Source organism: Motacilla alba, chromosome 4A (genome assembly GCF_015832195.1).
Source record: "Motacilla alba alba isolate MOTALB_02 chromosome 4A, Motacilla_alba_V1.0_pri, whole genome shotgun sequence".
Classification (NCBI taxonomy): Eukaryota; Metazoa; Chordata; class Aves; order Passeriformes; family Motacillidae; genus Motacilla; species Motacilla alba.
Genome location: NC_052045.1, coordinates 14,466,717 through 14,492,719, shown reverse-complemented (window position 1 = coordinate 14,492,719; position 26,003 = coordinate 14,466,717). Strand labels below are relative to the sequence as shown.

Below are 26,003 nucleotides of genomic sequence, written 5' to 3'. Positions count from 1 at the left end.
GCAAAGCGCCGCCGCGTGTCGCGCCGAGCCCTCGCGGCCTGCCGCAAAGCGCGCCCGTATGACGTCCAGGTTGCCACGGCAGCGGGCGCGGGGGCGGGGCGGGAGAAGCGAGCGGAGCGAGGCGGGCCCGGCAGGCAGCGGGCACCGACACCGCCGCGGGCTCCGGGACGCCCCCGGTTCGCCGGGCAGCGGGAGCCGGCGGTGCCACCGCGGGCCAGAGCAGCTCTGAGGGTGTTCGCTCCGTCCGTGCCCCTCGTCGGTGCCCCCGGCCCCAGGGGTTGCAGGATTCGCTGCTTCCCCCCGGGACGCGGCAGTGCGGTGCGCTCGGGGACGGAGCTGCCGTACCTACGGTTCCTCCCGCCCGGCCGGACCCGGTCCTGGGAGCATTTTTGGGTTTGATGGGATCCAAAGGATCGTTGGAGCAAATGCACGGAGTTCTCAGCCACGAAGCGGTGTCAGCGCCTGTCACTGCGCCCGCAGCATCCGTCCTCCTCGTCCTCTTCGTCGTTCTTCTCCTCCGTCCCGAGCAGGGCGCTCGGGGCAGGAGGGAGAGGGATAACGAGCTGTTCCCCGTCTGCTCCTGTCTCCATAGCAACAGCCGCGGGAAAAGTTCCGTATTTTCCCCTCGGGTTTGACGCTCCGGGCCCTGCCTTTGCTGGCAGCCACGTGCCCAGCGGCAGCGCCGTGTGTGGGATTCCAGAGAGGGTGCGGGCGGTGGGATGCCAGGGGCGGGACGCCCCGAGCCGGGATTCCAGGGATCGGCTGGATGCCGGCGATGGGAACCTGGGGGACTCTCGGAACCCAACCCCGAGGTCTGGGAGTGCAAAACCGTGTGAAAACTACTGTGCGAAACGTGGGAATGTGCGGATGGGCTGGGGGGGGGCGGGGAACCCACGACAGGAGCATCCCGTGCGCTCCCCGCGGCGCTGGGGTTCGGCAGCCCGCTCCTTGTGGGTGAGAAAACGAAGAAGGGGAACGGGAGGCGGCGCCGGGCGTGCCGCGGCGGGGGCTGCACCGGGAGGTCTGGCGGGAGCCGCGGGGGGGCGGGCCGGGGCGGAGCGGAGCGGGGCGAGCCGAGCCGAGCCGAGCCGAGCCGAGCCGAGCCGAGCCGAGCCGGAGCCCCCGGCCCCGCCCCCACCACGTGCCGCGCCCCGCCCTCACCCCGCCCTCCCTTGTCCGCACCGGGGCGGGGCCAACCACGCGGAGTGGCAGCAGGCACGGCCAATGGACCGGCGAGAAGCGGCGGGGAGGGACGAGTCGCTGCGAAGCGACAGCGCTGTTGACCAATGGAATGGCGAGAAGCTGGTCGGTGGGAGGAGTTGCCGCGGACTGACAGCGCACGTGCCCAATGGGAAGGGGGCAAGCGGCGGGGCGGGGCGGAGGGCGCGGCGGGACCAATGGCCGCGGCGGCCCCGCCCCGTTGGGGCTCGGGGCGTGGCGGCCCCTCCCGGCGCGGTGGGAGCGACCGGCGCGGCCCGAGCGGTACCGGCACCTGGTGAGCGGTGGCGCGGGGCCCCTCCCGTCCCCTTCGCTCCCTTCCCGTCCTCTCCCGTCTCCTCTCTAGCCCTTCCCTTCCGCTCTCTCCCCGCCGGCTCCCGGCACGCCCGCAGAGCCGAGGCTGCCCTGCCCGGTGTGGCCCGGCCCTGCCGCGTCCCCTCCCGCTGCGGAGCCGCCCAGCCGAGAGGCTTCCTGGCCGCGCCCCGCGCCCCCTCCCCGGTGGATTCCCGCGGCAACGCCCCTCCCGGGCGCGGGGTTTCCATGGCGACGGCGGCCGCCGCCCCCCGTGCCGGTGCCGCCGCCGCCCTGGTGCTGACCGAGCGCTCTCCCCGTTCCCTCTCCCGCAGCCGCCGGCCCAGCCCAGCCCAGCCCGGCCCCGCGGGGCCCCGATGATGCTGGGCGCGCGGGCGGCGGAGGAGCAGCAGCAGCAGCGCCCGAACGCGCGGCGGCCGCTGCCGCCCCAGTGACGGCCCCGCCATGTCGGTGATGGTGGCGAGGAAGAAGGTGGTTCGGAAATGGGAGAAGCTGCCGGGCAGGAACACCTTCTGCTGCGACGGCCGGATCATGATGGCCCGGCAGAAGGGCATCTTCTACCTGACGCTCTTCCTCATCCTCGGTACCTGCGCCCTCTTCTTCGCCTTCGAGTGAGTTCCCCGGGGACCCCACGGGACGGGGGTGGGGACGGGCCCGTGTGTCCGGGGCCTTCGGGAGAGGGAGGCGAGCCCGGCACGGCGCAGCCTGGCACGGAGTGTGGCTCTCCCTGTCCAGATCTCCTTCCTCACCCTCAGCAGACTGACCCTGGAGGTTTTGAGGGGAATGGGCCCTGCCGGAGCCCTGCCGGGGGGTGACGCTGGCCCTGCTTCGCCGTGGGTCACCTTCCGTCTGGGACTTGGCAGTCCTTTGTCCCGAGTGTTCCTGGCTCCAGGATAGCCGGAGTGCCAGGGTACCGCTGCTGCAGCCCTGGGGCGCAGCCTGTGTCCCTACCCACAGGCGGGCGTGCAGCCCCCTGTGCATCGGCCCCACCGAGCAGGCGACCCCAGCTGGAGGATTAATAAGGAGTGAGCTTGGGGGTCCTGCCAGTCTGACCTACCCCAGCCCCAGGCTGCGCCGCAGCCAGAGCCATGCTGGTATTTGGGAAGGATCCGACCACCCCTTACATCACCTTGGCAGCCAAAAGACCTTCAGCCAAAACCTTTGATCCTGATGAAAAAGAGGGATCTGCCCCTTCCCCTCAGCTCTCCCTGGGAGCTGGGCTGGCCTTAGACTAATCCTAAAATAAAAATAAAAAAAAAACCACAAGCAAAAAGGGAAAAGCCTGTGTTTGTCTGGGCTGATGCTGTGGGAGGGCGCAGGACACCCCTGTTGTCTGGCTAGAGGATGAACTTGGATCAGCTAAACAACTGAAAAACTTCCCTTCCTCAGTCTTCACGGGCATGTTTGTGTTCTGGGGCAGCAGAAGGGCTGAAACAGGGTCGGATAATACGAAAGGTCGCAAAGCCAAGAAGAACGAGTGTAAGGACCTGCTCACTGGCTAAGCCCTGGCTATTCCTGCAGTTCCGAAAAGCCCTTGGCCCAGATGCTGTCCTCCTCAGCATCGTTCCTAAGCCAGGGAACTTGTTTCCACATTCCCTGGCCCAGTGTGTCTCTCCCTAGTTCCCTGCCCAAATTATCCCTGGCTCAGTCTGATTTCCGAGGTAAAATACTTCTTGGTTTGATGTTTGGGGTTTTTTCCATCTGAAAAACAGGGCTGAGCCTTCCTGCCTTACAGGAAGAACTAATAAGTGTTGCTGCTCCAGAAACGCTTACTGTTGCACCAGAAACACTGATTTGAGGTTTAATTGCTCTGGCTCCCTGTGGATCCTGTCCGTAGCAGGAGAGTGAACCACATCCCGCTCTGCCGTGGTTGTGCTAAGGCAGAGTGAGCCAAGGCTGTTTTCCAGACCTAGGCTGTGGTTAGTCAGGAACGTGACTGGAAATTCCTTGAGAAGCCCCTTTCCATGCTCTGGCAGGCAGAGGCCTGTGGAGGAGTCACTTGCACCAAGACATCCAGGCCGTGCCTAGACCTGGAGGGCTATGGGGAGGAATGCTGCTGGGAACAGGATCACCTCTGAATTTTAGTTTAATCATCTGAGGGAGATAAGGAAAAGTTCAGTAAAATCCGAATACCCATTTGATTCTTTCAGTGCAGAACACCTTGGTTTGGAAGAGAGAGGGTTGTTTTGAACTTGTTGGGGGATTTTTGAATTTGGGATAGGGATGAAATGTTGCCCTCCCAGCTGGAAACACTCCCCAAGGTCTCTGTTTCACTGATCAGGCTGAGATAAGCTGCTTGGCTGCTCAGGAGCCCTGCCTGCCCTGCATGTGTAGGGAGCTCTGAGTGAGGATCTCAGCCTCGATTTTTCACCGTGTTGTCCGCTTGTCTCGGTGTTTGGCAGATTCTTTAGTGTTTGCGTGGAAATTCCTGGTTTCCCCCTTAAAGTTGGTGTCTGGATTTGGAGCGCGGCAGCCGGCGGTGGGCGGAGGAGCCTTTCCCTGGCTGCCCGCTCACTGCAGGCTGCCTGTGCCGTGCTGCCTGCTCCATTCAGCTGAATCACTTGCGCAGTCACACCTTGTCTGAGCACGGCTCGGGGTGCCTGGAGCCAGGATCTGGCTGGCTGCTTGCCCTGCGCCGGGCTGGGCTTGATCCCGGCGCTCCGGGCTGCGCTGGCTCCAGTTACAGCTGAGGCCGGTGGGGACCGGCACCCACGGCAGGAGAAAAGCCACGCACAGCCCTTCCTTCCCAGCCCTGGAGCCATGGTCGCACTCGCGGGGCTGCTGCTGGTGCTGGTTTTTCCCTCCAAGTTTCTCCAGTGCTGCCCGCTGCTCCGCGGTGTCCTCAGGCCGCCTCAGCCCTGTGGCTGGGAATTTCTGTGCCTTCATCCCCCAAACCGCAGCGCTGTGCTCCGGGACTGGGGAAATCATCCCCCAAACGGCAGCGCTGTGCTCCGTGACTGGGGAAATCATCCCCCAAACGGCAGCGCTCTGCTCCGGGACTGGGGAAATCATCCCCCAAACTGCAGCGCTGTGCTCCGGGACTGGGGAAATCATCCCCCAAACGGCAGCGCTCTGCTCCGGGTCTGGGGAAATCATCCCCCAAACGGCAGCGCTCTGCTCCGGGACTGGGGAAATCATCCCCCAAACGGCAGCGCTCTGCTCCGGGACTGGGGAAATCTCTCCAGCCAGGAGCAAACAGGAGCCCGAGGCTAGCAGAACTCAGTGCTGTACCTGAGATCCGACTCCTCCCTCTTAGATAAGGCAGAGGGACGGAGCTGTGCTGGCTCCTGGGAAGGGCTCTGCAGCGGCCGACTGGAGTCCTCTGCCCAAGGGCACCTCTCTCACCACTACGGGAGCAGCTCCCGCGGCTTGGGGCTGCTCCCTGCAGAGTCCGAGACCTGTGTTTAACTGGGTCTGCTCCATAACACGTCCCATCAAATACAGTTTCACTTCCTCTTGGCGTTATTTCAGACTCCTAATGGTATGTCAGCCCCGTGGTTGGGCACTTAGCTGCCGTCTGATTGAGGTGTTCCAGCATGAGGAGACCAGATAAAGCACTTGTAAAAAATGCCTTTAGGAACTGGGATGATGGGATGCAGTGCCTGCTTTCAGGCTGGGAGTTCCCTTTGCAGTTCCTGTCCCTCCTGGAGTTCCAGGCTCAGCTGAAGGGAATGGGATTTCTTTTGTCTCTGGCTTTTCAGCACAAAACTTGACATCTGGAGATGTTAGAGGCATGATAGCACCAGCAACACCGGCTCCTCATGGGAAGGGGCTGCTCTTGGGCTCCTCTTGGATTTGCCAATGCCCAGGCATATTTGTCACTTTCTTTTTCCTATTTATTAGCTTTGTAGAGATGACAATGTCTTTGTTTTCTGATGAGTTGAAAACACCTATACTACCCTTTGTGTCATTTTATTTTTTGGTTTTGATTTCCAAAGCCCAGAGACCCAAGACTCAGAGGGGAGCCTCTGAGCTGGCATCACCTCTAGTTAGATCTGTGTCAAGCATGGTCAAAACTTACATGTGAGTTAATTCATGCTTTTTAATATTGTAGTTTCTCTCAATAGAAGTGAACTTTTTGGTGTCCAGAGTTCAGCTTGTTTTGTTCTTGTTTCTAGGGGAAGTGGCCACTCCTGGGGTTTGGATTGACTTTTTTTCATATGTGGGCTCCTTCTCAGGAGATGACTTTGCCCTCCCTGCAGCCTCCATGTCCTGTGTGGCACCCCATTTCCTGGGTGGATCTTGGGGTGATTTGTCTGTGCAGAGATTTGAGATTTTAGCTGGGAAAGGAGCAATGACATCGGCACAACACACCTGTCTCCTGCCTCAGCTGTGTCAGAAGCACATGGCGTGTGCTGACAGTTGATGTGTCACTGCAGGCAGGTAGGGAGAGGTTCCAGGGAGAGCTCCAGCCCTGCCTGGTGCTGCTGGGAAGGGCCTGGACACGGTGTTGTGGTGTGGCTGGGCTTTGGAGCAGCTGCTTCCACACTTACTGCAAACACAGTGGCTGCTCGACACCATGCCTTCCCTGGTGGGAGCACCCAGCACAGCCAGGCTGAAGTGCCCTGCTGGGGACAGGCACTGGGGAAAGATACAGCTCTGCTGGCACCCAGACCAGGCACACGATGTGGCAGTGCTGTAGCCGAGGAAGGTTAAGCAGGTGATTTGCAGGTGAGATGTGGGTGAGTGATACTGTGGAGCTTGTGCTGAGCCCTGGTGGGGTCTGCCTGGCAGATGTGCTGCCCTGTGGCCGTGGCTGCAGTCCCTGTGGCTTTCCCCTTCCTCCAGAGCTTTGCTCAGTGTGCTGATTACAACAGACCTTGCCAAGCGGGTGCAGAATAACCAGCCAAGCACCGTAACTCATGGCACCTCCCAGCTGCTTCTCCCCCTGCTCCCCATTCCAATGATCCCTTTGTTCACCCTTCCCGCCCCAGCCCACCCCCGCCGTGATGATGAGTTGTGATAGTGCTGTTATTGTCTGCTTTTTGGTGACAAAATGCTCCAGAGCACAGAAATGGTGCTGGGAATGGGGGAGCAGCATCTTCACATGCCAACAGAGCATCTCTGTTGGCTGTGAGCTCTCCCAAACAAAAGATCTTTAAACGTCTGTTCCTGAGCAATGAAATCATCTTAGAGACAAGGCGCAGACTGAAGATACCCCGGTGCTAGTGAGTACCTGAGTGCCAAGTCAGGACCTTGTGTGGCTGCTTTCCTGCCATGTTCGGGTTCCCTGGAAGTCACCTGAAGAGCGAGGCCCCATCAGCACAGGGAGGGTGGGAGGCACGTGGTGGGCTCCATGCTGGGCCTGGCCATGCAGTTTCACCATGGTGGGAGCTCCTCTGGCTCTTACCTCTGCCCTCACCTGCAAGGGGCCACAGACGCCAGCCCAGCTAAGGGAAGCTAAGCTGGGCCTGTGTGGAAGCAGGAGGGCCGTGGCTCAGCTTTAACACAGCTCGTGGATCCGTATTTAAACCCACAATATGTTCATGTTTGTCACAGCGGTTCCAGAAGCTGTCCTATCAGCTGGACAAGGGTCAGGCTGCAGCCCTTTGGGGCAGGCAGTGTCCAGCTCTTAAAGGAATAATCACAGAATCGTTTAGGGTGGAAAAGACCCCCAAGACCATCAAGTCCTGTGACTGGTGACCACCTTGTCAACCAGACCAGAGCACTGAGTGCCACATCCAGCTGTTCCTTGGACCTCCAGGGATGGGTAGTTCACCATTTCCCTCGGCAGCCCCTTCCAATGCCTGACAGCCCTTTCCATGGAGAACCTTCTCCTGATGTCCAACCTGAACCTCCCCTGGCACAGCTTGAGGCTGTGTCCTCTCGTCCTGTCACTGATTGCCTGGGAGAAGAGGCTGACCTGCACCTAAATCCATGTTCCATCTTCCTAATCCCATATTCCTACCCCAAATGAGCTCCAAGGTTTTTGTTTACTTGCTGGCTGACTCGCAGCTGTCCCTGGACTTTGCCCTTGCAGAGGGAATGCAGAGTTATCTTAGGCTGCCTGAAGACGATAAGCTCGGCCCTCCAGTTCTTCGTCTGTGGGCAGGGCTGGGCACAGGGACGTTGTTTTGGGGAACAGCAGAGTGTGCAGTGTCTGAAGTGAAGGATGTTGGTTTAAGGCCCAGGCTCTTTGTGTTGCTGTGGGTTTCTGGTGTTGCAGCTGTGACTGAAGTGTGCTGTAGATTCAGTGTGCAGGCCTTCTGTCCCTGCCACACGTGGAGGACAGGGCTGGAGTCAGGCAACGGCTCAGGAAATGTTCCTGCAGTGGGCCTGCAGAGCCTGGTGCTGCCAGCTGGAGCTGGAAACTGCTTTGTGTTTGGGGAATCTGTGCTGGGAATGCTGTCCAGAATTAAATAGTGCTGTGGGGGTAATGGAAATGGCCTTGCTTGGGCTGGCAGCCCCCCAGGGAGGATAATCCCTGGCCCCTCACTGCAGTAGCCTGATGCTCCCATGGAGAGTAAGAGTGGAACAGCAGGAGTCTGGGTTGGATCCATCCCTCACCAGCAGGGATAAAGGGTGGATCTTAGAAAGCCAAGTGCCTGAAAGCCTGGGTGCCCAGCTGCAGCAGGAGGCCGGGGAAGGGATGCATGTGAGGAGTGGTGAGACATGACACAAGTGGTGGGATTTAGGTGGGGTTTCCCTTAAACCATAGCAAAGCTCCATAGGAACTTCACCCCAACATCAGTAGGGTTTTCTGAAGGAATCAGGGTCAAATATGGGTTTTTCAGCCCAATATGTCTCTAAAACGTGACTTCTGCCCAGGCCTCCCACACGGCTAGGGCTGCAGCACCTCTGGGAACAACTTTTTGAGTGTGGATGTCCAGGAGCAGCATGGCCATGGCGAGATGAGTCCCATGCTCCCTTTGCATCTCCTCTATCAGCGGGATCAGCACCATAAACTCCTCATTGGGCCTTGCTGTATTTATGGAGAAAACACACCTTGTTCCCTTTTGAGCTGGGGGAGTCTTGAAGCAGGAGCCTTTCTGCTTTATTTGGAGTGTTCTAGGCTGTTGTCTCAGGAAAGCCAAAGGAAGCCAGATGTCTTGGTGCTGCTTGGGAATGTTGCACTTCCACAGGAATCCATTCCTAAGAAGTACGGGATGCGCTTAATCCCAATAATTTCTGTGGTGCGGGAAGCTCCTGCTCTTTAGGGGTTAGCTAGAGATTCCCACTATGCCTACAGGCTTCCTTGCCTTCCGGCTCTCCAGGTGTGGGGTCCCTGACCAGGCCTTGGGTGCTTCTCCCAGTGGTCTGGCCCATCCCTTGGCAGCAGGAATGTAATGGACAAGGTCTTTCCAGCTGCCTGGTTGTGTTTCTGGCATTGCTTAAAATGGGAGCTGAAAGCAGAACAAATGCTGGGAAATATCTGTGCCTAGCTGGTGGAAAACGTGGAGATGCTGAGATGGTGCCTGGTTGTTGGAGCTGCCCCAGGAGTGTTCCCCTGTGGTGGTGGGATCGGAAGGATGTGCTGAGCAGCTTCTCTGCTCCGGAGTGCGCGGGCTCTGACGCTGTGCCAGGCGATGAGACTCTGGCTCATCGTGTCCTGCCCCGTGTCCGCAGGTGCCGGTACCTGGCGGTCCAGCTGTCCCCGGCCATCCCCGTGTTTGCAGCAGTTCTCTTCCTGTTCGCCATGGCCACGCTGCTGCGGACGAGCTTCAGCGACCCCGGCGTGATCCCGAGGGCCCTGCCCGACGAGGCAGCCTTCATTGAGATGGAGATTGGTGAGTGTGGAGTGGCCAAGCTGGTGAGGGCTGGAAAAGCCTCCCTATTTATGGTATATTTCTAGGTTACAGTCCCTGCAAGAGCTTATCTTCCTGGCTGGACCGCCAAAAGTGAGGATTGCCCCAATCTGCTGGCTCACTGTACTTGGCCAAGTTTCAAGAAGGCAGCGCCATGTACCTGCATCCCTCTCTGGGAGCCGTTTCACCTGCTGCTTTCTCTCCCATAGCCATGTACATACAAACTCAGTTTGCTTTTGAGAAGGGGTGCAGAAAGCTTGGAGAGGTCCCCTTGATCCTTCAGGGAGAGAGGAGGTTTGGTGGATGCAGGTGATAATACCCAGCCCACTCTCAACATGCCCATGAAAGCTCTGGCATCCTTTTCCTGCCTCCAAGCTGCCAGGTTGGCTCTGGCCTGCGTGAGCAGAGCTGCAGCCTCCGGCTCTGGAGCCAGCGGGCTCCGATCCCACCGGTAGGAAAGGCAGGGAAGCGAGTTGTCGTTTGAGGCCTGTCGTGTTGTAGCAGCAGGTCCGACCTGTGCCCGGTTCTCTCTGGCAGAGGCCACCAACGGGACCGTGCCGCAGGGTCAGCGCCCGCCCCCGCGCATCAAGAACTTCCAGATCAACAACCAGATTGTGAAGCTCAAGTACTGCTACACGTGTAAGATCTTCCGGCCGCCCCGCGCCTCGCACTGCAGCATCTGCGACAACTGCGTGGGTGAGTGGTGCTCAGGCCTGGCCTGGCCCTGCTCCTCGCAGAGAGCCTTGGGACAGGGACAGACCCGCGCCCAGGCTTGTGCTGGGCACCTCTGGGCTGGTGCCGTGTCCAGGCTGCCTCGTCTTGTGCTCGAGGAGCTTGAGGTTTGCTCAGAACCTGGAGCCAGGTGCTTCCTCTTTGCCGGGACTTTGGCAATAACCGAGTCCAGCTGCTCTGTGTACATGTGCAGCCCATTTCTGGGTCCCGCTGGACTCTGGCCTTGCAGGACTGGAGGGTTCCAGTGGAGAGTTGTGTCTCAGGTGACAGCAGCTCCTTGATCAGCACAGAGATTGTGCCATTCCCTGGGGTGCCCTGGTTGTTGTCTTCCTTCTGTGTCTGTAACTGGCTCATGTTCAGCATCACTGCTCCAGGCAGAAATCCTGTCCTTTCGGACCCCTTTCCTCCTCTTCAGATTCCCAACCTTTGTGTGGTTGTGCAGTTTCTTGAACCTTCTCCTGATTATTTCAGGGTAAGAACATGGGGACTCCCAGGCCTTCATGTAACCCATATGCCGTGGCTGTTGTACTCCAGGGAGAGAAGACTCATGGGGGGTCAAGCTCAAATTCTCTCTTAATGTGCAAAAGGACTCATTATAAAACAATTTTGGACTTTCTGACCTCCTGAAAGGAGGCCAGGATATGGGGTCCTGACTGAGCAGAGGGCTGAACTTGGCAGTTTATGTCAGCCTGGGGGATTTTTGAAGTGGGAGCACAGGGGCAAGGATCTAGACGTGGGCAGGCCCATGCCAGGGCAGGGCTAATTTTCATCTTGGCTTCTGCAGAGCGCTTTGACCATCACTGTCCCTGGGTGGGCAACTGCGTGGGAAAGAGGAACTACCGCTACTTCTACCTCTTCATCCTCTCGCTCTCCCTCCTCACCATCTACATCTTCACCTTCAACATTGTCTACGTAGCACTGAGTGAGTCTGCCTGAAGAGCTGGGAGGGAGGGAGTGGGGCTACAGATGGTGGTGTGAAACCAGAGTTAGGGAGTGGGAAAGGGAGCTGGACTTGGTGGGATGTTCCAGGTGAAAAAGATCTCTCTCTTTTTGTACTGCAGAATCTCTGAAGATTGGGTTTCTGAACACGTTGAAGGAAACCCCAGGGACATATCCTTCCATGGTCCCAAGGGCTTGACTTCTCCACAACTGGGGGTTAGTGGGAGCTGCATGGTGGAGTGGCTGCTTAGGCCACTCTGAGTCTTTCTGAGCATTTTCCCCTGGATGACAATGTGGGGAGCAGTTTCTTGGCTTTTGGGAGGAGAATAAAACAGAAGATGGTGGCTAGGAGAGGAAGGGAAGTTGGTGTTTGTGGGGGCAGTAACAGGTGGGCTGGGCCTGCTCTCGGGCTGTTCCCCGTCCTTAACTGTTCTCACTGTACTGGAGGTGCTCATCTGTTTCTTCACGCTGTGGTCGGTGGTGGGGTTAACTGGGTTCCACACCTTCCTGGTGGCACTGAATCAGACAACCAACGAAGACGTAAGTAGAGCCTTCCTCTTCCTCTGAGCTGTCGCTGTTTCTCAGTGTGTCAAGGCTGTGCAGAACACAGGGATCTGGGGGCTGGAGCTGGGTGGCCTTGGAGTAAACCTGAGTTTGTTCCCAACTTATTTCAGATTAAGGGGTCCTGGACTGGGAAGAACCGCGTGCAGAATCCCTACAGCCACGGCAACATAGTGAAGAACTGCTGCGAGGTGCTCTGCGGGCCCCTGCCCCCCAGGTGAGTTCTTGAGGGGCTGCCTTGACCTTTGTCTTTCACCAGCACTTCTGCTGGGAAGAGAGGTGGGATTTGGGGAGACACGGGTCTCTGATGGTGTGGTGGTGTTCTTGCAGTGTCCTGGACAGACGGGGCATCCTGCAGCAGGAGGAGAGCACAGCTCAGGAGGGGTCGTGCCTGCGGGGACCCGGCACGCAGGAGCCCCCGGCCACTCAGGGCCCTGGGCAGGCCCAGGAGGGTGGCGTGAAGCAGCAGGATGGCAGCATTCCTCCCCCCAGTGCTGTGAGTGATCCCCTTGGGAGCTGGGGGGGCTCTGGGACAGTGGAAGAAAGCTGAGAGTGTGACTTAGGAAGGACAAAACTACACGGTGGGCCATGTGAGAGGCTGCTGCTGAAAAGCTTGTTTGCTCTGACCCTGGAAACCAGTGTCTTGGCTTCCTTGGATTTCCTCAAAGGAGATCACAGCTGGCTGCAGTTTTGGAGATCAGTCCTGCCATGAGAGCACTCAGGAGCTGTTGCCCATGGAGCTCGGCGGGGCTGGGGAGGGCTGAGAGGTTGCAGACGTCTTGTTCTGGTTCTGAGTGTGAGCTGCAGGACTGTCCCTGGGATCTCCATCCGTAGAGAAAAGTGTTGTGGCCTTGAGCAGCCTGCTGTGTGTTTGAAATTAGTCCTGCATTAAGGACACAGTTTGACAGGAGACTTCCAGAGTGCCCTTCCCACCTAAATTATTCCATTAACGTGGTGGGAAATGGCTCAGCTTGCTCCTGCTTGGGCATGAGCTGCCCTTCTCTGGTGGACACAGTCCAAGACACCTTCTGCTGGAGCAGTCCAGTGTTCCAGCTCTTCCTGAAGCTGCTGTTCTGCCTGTTGGGTGGCCCCTGATTTTGGTTTCTCCTTTTCCCAAGCCCACCTGAGACCGCTGCTAGTGTAGCTGGAGTTGGGAGCGGAGCGGTGGGGCCTGTGTGCTCGGGCTCTGCACTGGGGGTGTCCCTGCAGGTCACACTGTCCTCTCTCTCCAGGTCCCTGCGCCATCTGTGAGTGACACCGAGATGCCAGAGGAGAAGCAGCGAACGCCTGGGGAGCTCCCGGTGCCCTCCCTGGACGCTGGGCGAGCGGAGCACTAGCATCTGCTTGGAAGGGAGAACTTTGTTGTTTTGTCTAATCAAAGCTGGAAGTGGTGGAGGAGAGGAGAAGGGCTGGATGGCAGGCACCTGATTCCCCATGGCCATTTTGCTTTAGTCATTACTCACCGCGGCGCGGGCAGCGCTGGCCTCGCGCGGTGGCACAGGACAGCGAGCGCGGGTGGCACGCCCTGGTCACCCTGGGGCACTGCCAGCACCAGGTCTGCCTGGGGCCGGGCCTCTGGCTCTGTGGGCTGTCCTGGGTGCTCCATCCCAGCTCAGGGCTGGGGCTGTCCCTCTGCCCGGGCCCAGCTCTGACAGGGTGAGGCTGTCAGGGCCAGCCTGCGCCCTCCTGCTGAGGAATCCCCAAGGAAGGGGAAAGCAATTGTGGCGGCAATGTCCTCTCTCCCCTCCTCCCTCCTTCTTCTAATCCGTGACGTTGTTTTGTGGTTGGCGTGGCGAGGCTTGTCAGGAGACGTTTTGGTGCCCCAAGGACCCAAACAAGTGGGAAGAGGTTCTGCTGGCAGCGGTTTTTAGGTAGCTGTCTTCCTGTGCTCCTTTCCATGTGGTGTAACAAGGCAGCAGCTATGAGGGGACCCTCCTTCCCACCCTGCCCTGGTGCTCACACCACCCTGGGCTTCGAGGGAGGGAGAAGGCAGCCGAGGTGGACAGCTGAGAGGGAAGGGTCTGCCTGTGCCACTGGCTCCTGGCTGGTGCTGGGGCTGCATTTGTTGCTGGGTGTCTGCACTGAGCCCTCCCCAGCTGTGGCACAGCAGCTCTGCAGAACCTCAGCCCCAATCTGTGTTGTGTCATTGCATCCCCATGTCCCCCCCCTTCCCTTGCTCTGCTGTTCTCAGCCATCCTAGACTGGCTTTGGGAGCCATGCATCTTCCCAGGATTGTACCAGCTGCCCAGGGCTGGGCTTGTGTGTCCTCAACAGAGGAGGAGAGGCTGGGGGATGGTGGGAGCGCTCTGTGCCATGGCAGGGCTCCCTCCACTCCACAGTCCCTGTCCTGCACTGGCAGGACCCTCACACCTCTGGGATCCCCACAGAGGTCGCTGGGGGAGGAGAGGCCGTTCTGTGCCTGGCAGCTCCACGTCCCTTGTCACAGTGCTGGGCACTCGCGTTCCTCCCGGCAGGCGTGTGGTGGCTGCTGGGGGGCGTCCTGCCGGGCCAGTCCTGTGTGTGTGTGTCTGTGCTGGGGCGAGGGGTGTGGTGTGAACGTGGCACCGGCACTGCCCCCTCTCCCGCGGCACGGGGCCTCTTCTCCCGGGTGAGAGGGCAGAGCTGCCACAGCTGCTCCCGGTTGGAATGTGGCTGGGAAGGAGCCCCGGCCGCCCTGCCATGGCCCTCAGCCAGCCCAGCCGCATCCCGTTCCATCCTCCGGGGACAGGGCTCCTGTGCCCCACCCACCCCGTGCGAGTCGCCCCAACACGCTACTGACCAAATCTCCAATTCGGTGTGAAAAAGTGTATTTTGGCTTTGCTGCTCCCTGTTCCACGAGGTGTGTGGAGTGCTGCCTGTCGGGACCTGCCTGCACGGGTCAGGGTCTCCAGAAGGAAGGAAGGGGGTTGGGTGAGGGCTGGGTGTTCTTTATTTTTTTCTTTTTATTATTTTTTTTTAAATTTTAAAACAATGAAGGAAACTTAATTGGTTTGAAAATGGCTGAGCTGTAACCCCTGCGTTTCTGTGCTGCCCCAAGCCAGCTGCCTCCTCCCCCTTCCCTGTGCGTTTCCAGGACTCTCCATCTCACGCTTCCAGGGTGTCTTAGCTGTGTTATTTGCATCTTGCTGTCCCCCATGGCAAAGGGGGGGGCTCTGTGTGTCCATGCTGAGAAGTGACAGTGTCCTGGGCAGGCTTCAGTTGCCTGCACACACGGCTTCCATTCCCAGCTCCCTTCCTGAGCCTGCTGGCAAACCTGGGGAAAGCAGCCGATGCCTCTGGTGTCTCGGTGGGGAGTGAGATGCCCCAGCATGCCCAGAGTCCCTGCCTCGGGCAGTGGTGCCAGGCTGTGCCATGCAAAATGTCCTGGGGCACCTTGTGCTCACCCAGCATCTGGCTCTGGTGCAGGGGCCGAGCCGGGCCCCGAGGTGGCACCACTGGGGCTCCCCTGTCCCCCACCAGCAGCCATCCCCTCCAATCCAGCCCCCCTGTTAGGGCCAGAGTGGAAAGTGGCGGTGCTGGCGGGCTCAGGGGGATTCTGCCGTGGAGAGACCCCCCAGCTGCTCCTCAGGACCCGCCTGCTGCTCCTCAGGACCCCCCAGCTCGGCCTCCTCCCGGCTGCTATCCAGGGTCTCTGATCCCTCGAAGCAGCCGGAGTCCCGGGGAATGTCCCCTTTGGGCTCTGAGGGCGATGGCAGGGCCTCAGTGGTGTCACCATCCTCTGGCTCACTGGCTGCTGGGAGAGGGGCCGTGCTGTTAGTGCTGCTGGGGTACCCACTCGGGGTCTCCCGCCCCCTCCCCAGCACTCTTACTGTCGTAGTCCAGGAGCAGCTCGGCAGCCGTCAGCAGCTTGGCGCGGTGCTGGGGGTCCATGATGTGCAGCTCGTTCAGGTGGGTCTCCCGCAGCTCCTTGAAGTCCTCCAGGGTCTGGTACCCATTCAGCAGGAGGGTGGGGGTGTGTTCCTGGGTGGGGGATGTGGGTAGGGTGAGTGGGGCATGGGTGGCTCCCCTGGCTCCTCCTGACCCCCAGTGCTGGCCTGTAGCTCCCCCCTCAGTGGGTCCACGGTGGGTGCTTACCCCACACTACCCAGAGATGCCCCACGTGTCCCCTCGGTGCCCCTGGGTGCTTGGTGGAAGGACCCACGAGGTGGGGGATAGTGAAGGGGAGAGGGGTTGTCGCACTGCTGGTCCCGTGCTGGGCGCTGCTGTTCCCCCGCAGCCCCTGTCCCTCACCTGCAGGTTGATGCGCTCCAGCAGCTCATGGAGGGTCTTGGGCTTGAGGCGCTTGTTCCGGCTGGAGCTCCGGCTCCTGCGGGCAGGGACCGTCTCCTCAGGGATCACATCCACGTAGATGAACTTGAAGGAGCCCACCCTGTTGTGGAGCAGCCCGGTCCAGGTGCCCACAGGTGGCTTCTCGATGATGCCGATGATGTCCCCTTTCTAGGCCAAGGGACATGGGATGGTGATGGGCGCAGGCTTGGGGACAGGCAGGGAACGCCCCCAGCTCAGAAGGTCCCCAGGCACCCTCCCTCCCCAGGGCCGCAGTGGCCGTGGCTCACCCGCAGCTTCAGGGAGTCCTTGTCATAGGGGCTGGGGGTGAAGTCGGTGTGGACGCGGGCCCGGCCGCAGAAGGGGCCAGTGTAGGCTGGGACGGTCTCCTCCAGCTGCTGGCTGTCCCTGTGATCGCCAGGGCTGGCAATGTCGCTGCCTGCAGAGAGGAGGGCGTCAGGGTGTGCCTGGCTGGGGACGTGGGGCCAGTGTCCTGTCGGGGCTGGCCTCACCGCTGGACATCTGGCGTCCGAGGGCTGGGCGCCCGTCCTCCTCCTCCTCCAGCTCCAGGTACGACAGGGGCACCTTGTCATGGCTCTGCTCTTCCACGCTGCTGGCTGGGGACAGGGGGCATGGCCTCTCTGCCTCCACCTCTCCCTGCTGGGGGTAGCGGGGTCAGGCCGAGGGAGGGGGAGCTGTCCCCCACTCACCTGTCCGTGTCCCCACACCCCCTGCTCACCTTGCCCTCGGCCAGCGCTCTCACAGCCATCCTGCCCATCTTGCGGTTCATGGTGCGGGAGATCACCGCCCGCCACTTCCTGCCCAGCTTCGTCCCACTGCTCCGCGCGGCCTCCTCGGGACCGGCTCTGCTGGCATCATCCTCAGGGATCTGCCGGAGGGATGGAGAGTGAAGGCAGAGCCCCCCACCCCGGGCAAGCCTCAGCAGGGTCACGCAGGGCTGTGAGATCCCAAATCCCACCAGTGCCGGTACCCTGGGGTTGCTCCATGGCACGTGGGCCACTGGTAAGACCGGGAGTTTCGGGAAACCAGCCCTGAAATGGGCTGTTCCCAGGGGAGCAGGATGTGTCAAGGGGTGCTGCTGCTCGGGGGGGTGTTGGGAACTCACATTCTCCTCCAGGTTGAACTCCTCATTTGACACGGGGGAGCTGACCTTGGACTTGCTGAAGTCCTTGAAGCTGCTGGAACGCTGTAGGGAAAGCTGGGAGCAGGGGCAGAGGTGTGAGGGGAAGATGGGCTTCTTCCTGCATTCCCTGCCCCAGCTCCTCTCTGCCCTTTGGGCTGCTCTGCCCATCCCAGGATGATGCCAGTGCTGGGACGAGTTTTTTGCTCTCTTCCAGGAGCTGCCATGTGTCATCAACCCCCTGGAACTGGGATGTGGAGCTCTTGGTGCCTGTGCAGCTGCTTGGCACAGCATTCCCAGGGCAGGGATGCTCTGGTGCGGAGCCTGGCACTGCCATGCTGGGAGCAGCCCAGGGCTGTGCCATGATGCCACCCTGGCACATGGGCCAGGACGTGGGGGCACACAGGGCTCTGCATCTCCTCTCAGCACAGGTGGGCAGGCAGTGAAGAGCAAGTAGCACCAGAGCAACCACGTCACTGCTGCTGCCCACAGGGTCAGCTCCAGGACTGAAATCCTGGAGGATTCATCACAAATCCATGTGATTAATCACCCCATGTCACCCCATAGCCCAGAGAGCACACCCCCAGCATCACCAGCTGGCTTGGTGCCACTTCCATGCCTAAGCCATCAAAGCTGGTTTTGCATCTCAGTCCTGGTACACCTCTCCGTCCCTTGCCCCTTTTAGTCTTTCCTGTGCCCCCTGCCTGCCTTCCTCTCCACGGCCTCCCAGGTGCCTGTCTCACATGGAAGGGTTTCTCCATGCCAGGAACGTCCTTGGTGCCAGCACAGCCACATGGTCCCAGGTGTCCCTCATCCCTGGATGCCAGCACCAGCGTGCTTGCGCACTGGGGCACAGTGAGCTCAGCTGCCACTGCCAGCACTCTTGAGGCCCTCGGAGCGCACACCACCGTGCTTGCTCTGCCACCAGCACAACCAGGGATTTCTGTTCTCAAGCAGCTCTGCCAGCTCCTGTGGTGGTGGAGGCTATTCCCAGCCTGCACAGCCCAGCCCTGTGCTGTTCCCTCTTTATTCTCCTCATCACCTCCACCGAGCACCCCTGAGCACTTGGTTTTGCAATTCCTTGCAGAGGGCTTGCTCACAGAGCCACACCCAGCCGCACACCCACTGTGGCTCCATGCCAGCTCCAGGTGCGTCTGTGCAGAGGGGATGCTGGCTTTTGCCCTGCTCCCACCCCAGTGCCCTGAATCCACCAGATCCAGGTCCACTGAACCTCCCAGGGCTTCACTGCTGAGACAAAACAGCTCTGAGATAGAAGTGCCCTGGGGCTGGAGGAGCCCTGGAGAGCCTGGCAGTGGGATGTGAGTCAGGGGGGCCGGGCTCTCCCGAGCAGAGCAGGAGGGGGAAGTGAGAGTGGCTGTGACTGGGCAAGGGCAGGGGATGCCCACTGGGACTGGCCCGGCTGGATGGGGCCACCCCAGTGCAGGGAGGGGGACTTCATCCAGGCTTCCTGGGGGAGCTTGGCAGCACGGAGGAGCTGCCATGGCAGGATTCGTGCCTGTCGTGGGCAGGACCCTGACACCAGGCACTGCCCCTGCTCCCCGTGATGACTTGCTGATGTTGATGCCAGCCCAGCAAAGCTTGGCAAGGGCTGAAGTGCCAGCTGGTGCGAGACCTGGCGGGGGATGAGGAGCCAGTTTTGGCCCCCTCTGGTGACTTCAGCCTCCAGACTCCAGCTACAGGGTGGCACATGGCCACGGCGCGCAGAGGCTCTCAAGAGGCCGTGGCGCTGGCAGCTGGTGCTCCCGTGGCTGCCACCTCGCAGCGGTGCTGCCGGAGGAAGCGGTGACGCTCGTGACGGAGCCGCAGCAGCCTCGACCGCAGCACCTTGCTGCGCAAGAGAGCTGCACAGCCGCAGCCATGGCCCCCAGGAAATGACAGGCGGCCGCCCACGCCCGGGGAGGTCATGGCGGGCCGGGGGGCGCAGCATCCCCCAGCAGAGCCCTGCGGGTCCCACCGGCACCTGAGCTGGCACCCGTGTTGATCCCGGGGCCGTGCATCCCAGCCGCACGTCCCAACGGGACGGAAGGCAGAGTGGGAGGCGGACAAGGCCAGGACCACGCGCTGGCGAGGCCACGGTGGCTGATGGCAGCAGAGACAAACTGGTGGCAGGGCAGCTGCCGTGCTGTCCCAGCCCCCGGGGCCCTGCCCCAGCCCCCCGGCACCGGCCCTCCTGCTCAGCATCCCACGGCAGCCCAGGCTCGGACGGCTCTGGATGTGCCGGGACATCTGCGGTGCCGAGGGCACCTGGATGCCGCCAGCACTCACCTTCCTGTGTCCCGGCTCCTTGTCGCCGGCGTTGGAAGGCTTGCGGCGCAGCATGGCGCTGGGGCGGGGGGCGAGGGCTCAGCGTCCGGAGCGGCGAGCGCGGCCCGTCCCGTCCCGTCCCGCGGCACCGGCACCGAGCCGGGAGCGCACAGGAAGCTGGCGGTCACATGAGAGGCTCTTGCAGCCGTGCTCGGGTGGCTGGCGAAGCGCGGGCTGTGGCAGGAGGAAGGAAACCCTCCAGCGAGCTGCTGCCCTGCCCGGGGCCCCTGGGTGGGGACGGTGTCTGCGCCCTGACACTTCTCGGCCGTGCCGCCCCTCGGTGCTGCCCGTGCCCTGCCTCCCCTCGGCAGTGCTGCCGCCCCTCGGTGATGCCGCCCCTCGGCCATCTGCAGATGGGCATCGTGTGTCCTCCCACGGAGAGGGTGACAAACCCCAACCCCTCTGTCGTGCCCACCCCCGTGCCTGCTCATCCTGCTGGGACAGGATAGCCGAGCCCTCTGCGTGGCACTCGGTCTGGGATGTCCCCTGTATCCGCAGGTCCCCCCGGCTCGGCACCACACCCAGGCGGGACGCGCTCATGGTCACCCCGCTGCTAGCACCCGCGGGGACATCCGTGGTTGGGCTGCCTGCCCTGCATCTTCTCGCTCCAAATCCTTCAACTTTTGCCCCAGAATTATAATCTGCCCAAATCCATCTCCTCACTGTCGGTGTGGGCTTGGTCGCCTCAGGGCTGGACAAGGCGGCACAAGCAGGATCCCGGGGATGGATCTGGGGGCCGGACTCCAGCCCTAACTCTCCGGCGAGGCAGCGCACAGCGCATCGGGCACAGCGGGGAGCAGCCGGGCCCACCTCGCTCGTGTTTAATCACAGACGAACGAATAGAACACACCAAAAACAAGGAAGTGAGGGCGGGGGAAGACCCGGCCTTGGGGAGGGGGGGAAGGGGGGGTGGTGGGGCCACGGGTGCGGGATCAGGCCCCCAGCCCGCTGAGCAGCACCGAGAGCAGCGAGGCGAGGGCCAGGGTGCCCGCGGCGGCCGTGCCGGCGCTGCTCACCGGGAAGGGCTCGGTGCTCTCCTGCAGCCAGGCGTACTCCGCCTCCAGGCGCTGCCGCCGCAGCTCCGGCCCCACGCGTGCCCGGATCCTCTCGTAGTAGGAGTTCAGGTACCGGATCTGCAGCCAGGCACCGCGGGGAGCTGCCGGGGGCTGGCCTGGGTGTCGCCCCTGCCTTTGGCCTTCCCTGTGCAGCTGCCTCACACTCCGACCGCTGGCCTCACCCGCAGAGCTCATTGCCCCTCCACATCCATGCACCCATTCTTGCTCTGGGCACCCATCCTTGCCCACTCCAGCCTCATGCCATGGTCCTGGTTTATTCCGGCATCCACCCCCCCAAGCCCCTGGGCTGACCTCGCATCCCTGCTCTGCTCCCCACCCCGAGCACACCCCCATACCTGCTCTGGGGACAAGAGGCTGAGGTCGATGAGGTTGCGATCATAGGGCACCAGGGACACCACCTCGAAGGTCAGAAAAGGCTTCTCCCCGCTCTGGTGCTGCCACAGAGAGGTGTCATTGCATGTCCCCCTACCCCCTTGGAGTTGCCCCCACCCCTGACTCGATGCAGGCCCCCATGGTGTGCCACCGCTGTCACCCCATGCCCATTGCCCTACCTCAGTCTGTGCCTCCACCACGAGGGCGACATCCTCGATGCGGATCCCGAACTCGCCATCCTGGTAATACCCGGGCTCTGAGGGCCAGGAACACGCCTGGTGAGCCCCAACACCAGCGGCTCCCCCAGCCCACCCCAGCAGGGCTGGATCTGGCCCCTGAGTGGGGCTGAGAGCTGACAGCCCGTCCCTGGTTGGGCTCTGTGCCCGGGGTCGTCCTGGAGAGCCAGGGTGCCAGTCGGGGTGCCGGGACATACCGATGGAGGTGAACATGCCGGCCTCCAGGGGCAGGTTGTTGGACTGGAAACCCACAGGCCCTGCAGGGACATGAGGTGGGTTAGAGTTCTGTGGATGGCAGGTGCGCCAGGGACACCCCAGCAAGGACCACAGAGCCACCGAGACAAGGACTATGGGACCACCATGGCAAGGACCACTACAAGGACAAGGATCATCCCAGTAAGGACCTTGGGACCGACTCAGCAAGGATCATGGGGCCACCCTGGCGAAGACCACAAGATGTTGCTTGCAGGGATTTCTCTGTTCCTTATAGAGGCTCTGCTGGGAAGCCCCCAGTGCGCTCCTGTCCTTGTCCCTGTCCCCATAGCTCAGCCCACATGGCCAGCACCAGTGCTGGTGGCACCTACACTCGTGGACTGAGAGGAAGTTGCCAATGCCATGGCCGGTCCCGTGGCCATAGTTGAGTCCAACGTCCCAGAGTGCCCGGCGGGCGAAGGACTCCACCGTTCTCCCTGGGGAATGAAGAGGTGAGATGGGGGCCAAGGAGCCTGTGGGGGTCTCCTGTGCCATCCTGCTCCCTGTGCCAGGGGTTCTGTGCAGGGCCAATGCTGGGTCTGGCACCCACCTGCTGTGTTGGATGGGAAGATGAGGCGGGAGAGGTCGATGTTGCCCATCAGCACACGGGTGTAGGCTTCCTGTAGGGTGTGGCAGGGGGTGAGTGTGGTGGTACCCAGACACCCACCCCTGCACATCCAGCCCTGGCCAGGACCGTGATGCTGGGTGCCATAGGGGGTGCTGGGCAGTGCAGGGGGATGCTGGGCATCTCAGGGTGGCCCGGGGCAGCGCAGGGGGATGTTGGCTGATGTGGGAGGGGCTGGTACCTTCTGGAGCGGGGTGGGCTCACCCCAGTGCACTGTGCGAGTGATATCTGTTGTCCCATCCCTGCAAAGGGAGATCACGAATGGGGCTGACGCAGCCCCAGCACTGGCTTTGGGGGCCCCTGGATGTGGGGCTGGGGTGGGGGGTCTCTGTTCAAAGCTACGCACAGATATTGCCCTCCGGTGTCAAAGAGATACATCTCTCTCGCAGAGAGCGTCTGGCTGCTCCCGTTGGAGGGGCTGCGAGGAGAGGGGGGTCAGAGCCCTCTGCCAGCTGCCCATTACCCCCTGCCCCCTGCCCACCGCTGCCCCAGCCGTACGTGTAGTGAGCCAGCGCTGCGTTGAGCCCGCTGGCCGAGATGGACTGGAAGCTGGGCCCACGGCTGTGCTGCTGGGCCCTGGAAGGCAGCAGGGAGGAAGGGAGGTGCTGAGGCTCCCCGGCTGCCCTTCCCTGGGCAGGGCAGGCCCGGGGGGCAGCACTGACCAGCGAAGCGCATCGATGTGCTGAGCTCCCGAAAACTCATCCACCTGCCCCTGCGGGACTGTCCTCTGCAGCCACAGCAGGTACTGGATGACAGCCACAGCATCCCGGACCTGGGGGCACCCAGTGACGGCGGGGAGGGGGCATCAGCACCCTGCTTCCTGCAGTCTCCCCCCGTTCTGCAGGGGACTGTGGGGAGGGGGACAGCCCTTACGTGGGCAGCTCGCAGCATCTCCTGCTCATGGGCGTTTTTCACAGCCTTGGCCACCATCACAGGCGAGTAGCTCTCCTCCAGCAGCTTCTCCTGTGAGGGCAGGCAGATGGTGACACGGCTGCCTGTCCCCTCAGGCGCCGGGTGCGGCCACAACGCGGTGACATGGGGCCGTCCCCGAGCCTGCAGGACCCGCGTGCCCCGTGGGCAGGTTCGGTGCCCACCTGGGGGACGATGGCGTAGAGGCCGTAGGTGGTGTACTCGGTGCCCAGCCACACGGTGACGCTGCCCTGGGCGTAGCGGCGCAGGTGGGCGCTCACCTGCCCGTACGGCTGCAGCTGCACGCACAGCGGCCCCGGGCAGCCCGAGCGCAGGGACTGCCGCGCCTCCGCCGACAGCCGGGCCTCCTCCACGAACAGGCTGGGGAGGAAGTGGGATGGGGCGGGCACAGACGTGGTGGTCACCTGCTGCCTTTGGACCCCCCAAGTCCGGCCACGCCAGCAGAGAGGAGGGAGCTGGGGGGCTGAGAGGGGATGCTGGGCTGGGAATGGGAGAAACTCAGGCTGTGAGGAAAGGGAGTGTGCCGTGCCCTGGAGTGGGCTGGGAGCGGGGGGATGGATTGGGAAAGATGTGTGGCTCAGAGAACGGTCAGCGGGGCTGGGCATGGCAGGATGGAGTGGCTCTGGAGATGAGAGGCAATGGGGCCGAGAGAAGGGTCCCATGGGGGCTGGCTCAGGAAAGGAAGGCTGGAAGGGGGGTGGGTGGTGAGCCCCCTCCAAGCTGTGTGCCCACAGGGTTGTACTGCCCACCTTATGGTCGTGTTGGTCAGGAGGGTGTAGGAGTAGAAGACGGGGTTGTAGGGGATGTCATCTCCGCGGAGGTTGAAGAGCCCTGTTGGGAACAAGACCTCTGCACCCACAAGTGCCACTGCCCTCCCATCCCCAGGCTTTGAGCCCCCGGCCCCTGCCATGGCCCCAGCACGGCACCGTGGCTACTTACAGGCCGTCTCCTCCAGCCCCGACAGCAGCACGGCTGTGGGGCGCCGCACGTGCTGCTGCATCCGCTGCCGGATCCCAGCCACCTTCTCCTGCCAGCTGCTCCCTGCCAGTCGGGCAAGAGGGCAGCTCAGCGCAGGGGCCACCCCGGCCCCAGGCTGGGGGTGCTGTGGGTGAGCTGTGGGAGGCTGGGGTCAGACCTGTGAACTCTGCTGGGAGGCTGTAGATCTCGCTGGAGGAGGGAAGGGGTCTCTGGTCACCCCATGCCTGATCCACAAGGTTGGTCTCGAGGGGGAGCAGGGTCCGGCCGGAGCCGTGCAGAGCCCGGCTGTAGCTGTTCCAGGTGTCTGGGGGGTGAGCAGCCCGCAGGTTTGGGCTCCTGGTAAATTCACACCCAGGGGCTGCCCTCCCGGGGCAGGGTGACCAACAGTGTCAGCCAGCCCTACCGATGGAGAAGAGGAAGGGGTCCAAACTGACGTTCCCCTCCGCAGGAACCACCTTCAGGATCCACATCCCGATGGACTCGATCGAGGCTGCAGGAGAGAGCTGGATGGCACCGCGAATTTGCGCTGGATCCCGGCCCACGCTGAGCCCAGAGGAGGCTGTGGCAGGGGCTGGGGGGGTCCCTGGGAGCGGGGACCCTCAGAAGCCCCCCATCCTGCCCCCACTGACTTGTCCTCTGCAGCTCCCAGTTGCAGTCCAGCTCCCGCTCTGCCTGGGTCCAGTAGCGGCTGTCAGTCCACAGGGCAGCCTTGTCCTGCGTCACCACAGCGGTGCCTGGGACAGGGGTGGGGGCTCAGGGGTCGCCTCTGTCCCTGCAGCCGGCAGGGACCCCCAGGGCCTCTCAGGGAGTGGGACCATGCCGTGTGCACGGATCCCCAGGAATGAGCACCAGCAGGCAGGTGCCAGCCCCCCGAGCGGCGAGCCGGGGTTCGGGGGATGCCCTCACCTGCGGAGCCGGTGAAACCCGTGAGCCAGCCCAGGCGGGCGTCCCGCTCGGAGATGTACTCGCTCTGGGGCCGGGATGGAGCCGTGAGAGGTGGCCGTGGGCAGGGAGCGGCTCCCCGGGGCTGCGGGGGACTCCCACCTTACCATGTGGGCATCCGTGGAGGGCACGATGTAGGCGTGGACGCCGTGGGTCCGCATGATGCCCCGCAGCACGGCCAGACGCGCCGTCGTGTTGGTGGCCGTCGGTGGCAGGTACTGGTGGCACAGGGAGACGTGCTGGGACCGGGGGGGACCCTGTGCCGGGGGTGTCAGGAACGGGGAGGGGGAGCAAGGCGGGGCTCACCGGTGGGTCCGCGGAGCAATCCCGGATGTCATTCCTGGTGGAAGGAGCCTGTGGCGCCCGCCCTGCCGCGCAGCCTGTGGGCACGGTGACACCCGGGAGCCTCAGGCTGCAGCCTGGGGGCTTTGTGGACCTTTGCTCCCGCCCGGAACTGCGCTAGGCAGCTGTGACCCTCGTCCCCAGCCCCAAACACCAGTCAGCCGAGCTTGGGTTTTTTTGCGAAGCCCAGTGTTTTTAGCCCCAGGAACAGTGGATTAAAAGCAGCGTTGTCCCCTGGTTCCAGAGGAGGTAAATCTCCCGGTGCCTGTGGTACAGTGGGATCATCACGGGGAGCAGCTGGTGCCCGGCACAGAGCACGAGGGGCCGGCAGGAGCCTGCCTGGAGCATCCCAGCACTGGGGTTGCTGCAGGAACTGGCTGATGGTGGGGCCGTGTCCGGCTGGACCTGACCTCTCCCCAGGGCTGCTTGGCACAGGGTCCCACCACCACTCCCTGGGCTCTCCGTCACCAGCTGGCACCTGGCCTCTCACTTTGGACCAAGGGCACACAGCTTGGGTCCGTGGGACAAGGCACGATGGGGTCATCCTCAGCATGACAGGTCTTGGGTACCAGCTGTCTGCATCTTGAGGGTTTGCTTCTTACCTGTCACCTGCCCCGGGCCCATCCCCGAGGCAGCGACACAGTCTGGCTCCCACCCCGGGGTGGACCCACCCACCTCTGCTTCCCCCAGAGCTGCGGCTGGGACATCCCACGCTCTCCACATCTGCCTCCCGGGGGTCCCCAGTTGTGCCGCCCCACGGCAGCGTCCCGCCCACCCTCTGCCGTACCGTGGAGCAGGAGCGCCCAGGCTGCGATCCAGAGCGGGGGGGACATGGCTCCCTGGCCAGGCGCGACGGGCCACCGAGGGGACACAGTGCGTGACAGGTCCCTCCTCCTGCGCCTTTGCCCCAGGGGCAGAGGGATGTGGAATGGGAGGGACGGGGCCCAGCAGATACAGGGCGTGGGGAGTAGGGTTTGTTGCCCCTTTGGAAAGTGAATTCCGCTGCTAAAT

The 26,003-nt window shown here is 62.2% G+C and overlaps 3 protein-coding genes across 6 annotated transcripts; 1 reads left to right on the top strand and 2 right to left on the bottom strand.

Moving 5' to 3' along the window:
* Positions 1–1,353: 1,353 nt before the first annotated feature.
* Positions 1,354–14,291, top strand: ZDHHC9 (zinc finger DHHC-type palmitoyltransferase 9). The gene is made up of 10 exons (XM_038122730.1): positions 1,354–1,495; positions 1,845–2,141; positions 9,097–9,257; positions 9,813–9,971; positions 10,792–10,929; positions 11,069–11,117; positions 11,384–11,486; positions 11,621–11,724; positions 11,838–12,003; positions 12,740–14,291. The coding sequence occupies exons 2-10, from the start codon at positions 1,975–1,977 to the stop codon at positions 12,842–12,844; spliced, it is 1,152 nt and encodes a 383-aa protein (XP_037978658.1). The 5' UTR covers positions 1,354–1,495; positions 1,845–1,974; the 3' UTR covers positions 12,845–14,291.
* A 127-nt stretch (positions 14,292–14,418) lies between these two features.
* SASH3 (SAM and SH3 domain containing 3) lies at positions 14,419–19,406 on the bottom strand. Of its 3 annotated transcripts, none has more exons than XM_038122726.1 (8): positions 19,201–19,406; positions 16,900–16,992; positions 16,513–16,662; positions 16,286–16,433; positions 16,064–16,212; positions 15,738–15,944; positions 15,317–15,467; positions 14,419–15,240 (listed from the first exon to the last, which is right to left on the bottom strand). In XM_038122726.1, the coding sequence occupies exons 1-8, from the start codon at positions 19,252–19,254 to the stop codon at positions 15,032–15,034; spliced, it is 1,161 nt and encodes a 386-aa protein (XP_037978654.1). In that variant the 5' UTR covers positions 19,255–19,406; the 3' UTR covers positions 14,419–15,031. The 3 variants fall into 3 exon arrangements, with proteins under 3 accessions (XP_037978654.1, XP_037978656.1, XP_037978657.1); XM_038122728.1 differs by having other exon boundaries at positions 14,419–15,237; XM_038122729.1 differs by having other exon boundaries at positions 16,286–16,430.
* A 626-nt stretch (positions 19,407–20,032) lies between these two features.
* On the bottom strand, positions 20,033–26,003 carry XPNPEP2 (X-prolyl aminopeptidase 2). Of its 2 annotated transcripts, none has more exons than XM_038122725.1 (21): positions 25,780–26,003; positions 24,957–25,030; positions 24,758–24,868; positions 24,615–24,678; positions 24,338–24,442; positions 24,112–24,198; positions 23,866–24,012; positions 23,670–23,771; positions 23,480–23,561; positions 22,895–23,090; positions 22,674–22,763; positions 22,463–22,572; positions 22,299–22,376; positions 22,147–22,218; positions 21,982–22,042; positions 21,726–21,795; positions 21,508–21,612; positions 21,121–21,180; positions 20,867–20,943; positions 20,651–20,749; positions 20,033–20,372 (listed from the first exon to the last, which is right to left on the bottom strand). In XM_038122725.1, exons 1-21 carry the CDS (start codon positions 25,823–25,825, stop codon positions 20,172–20,174), a joined length of 2,037 nt encoding a protein of 678 aa, XP_037978653.1. In that variant the 5' UTR covers positions 25,826–26,003; the 3' UTR covers positions 20,033–20,171. The 2 variants fall into 2 exon arrangements, with proteins under 2 accessions (XP_037978653.1, XP_037978652.1); XM_038122724.1 differs by having other exon boundaries at positions 20,034–20,372; positions 20,651–20,743; positions 25,780–25,968.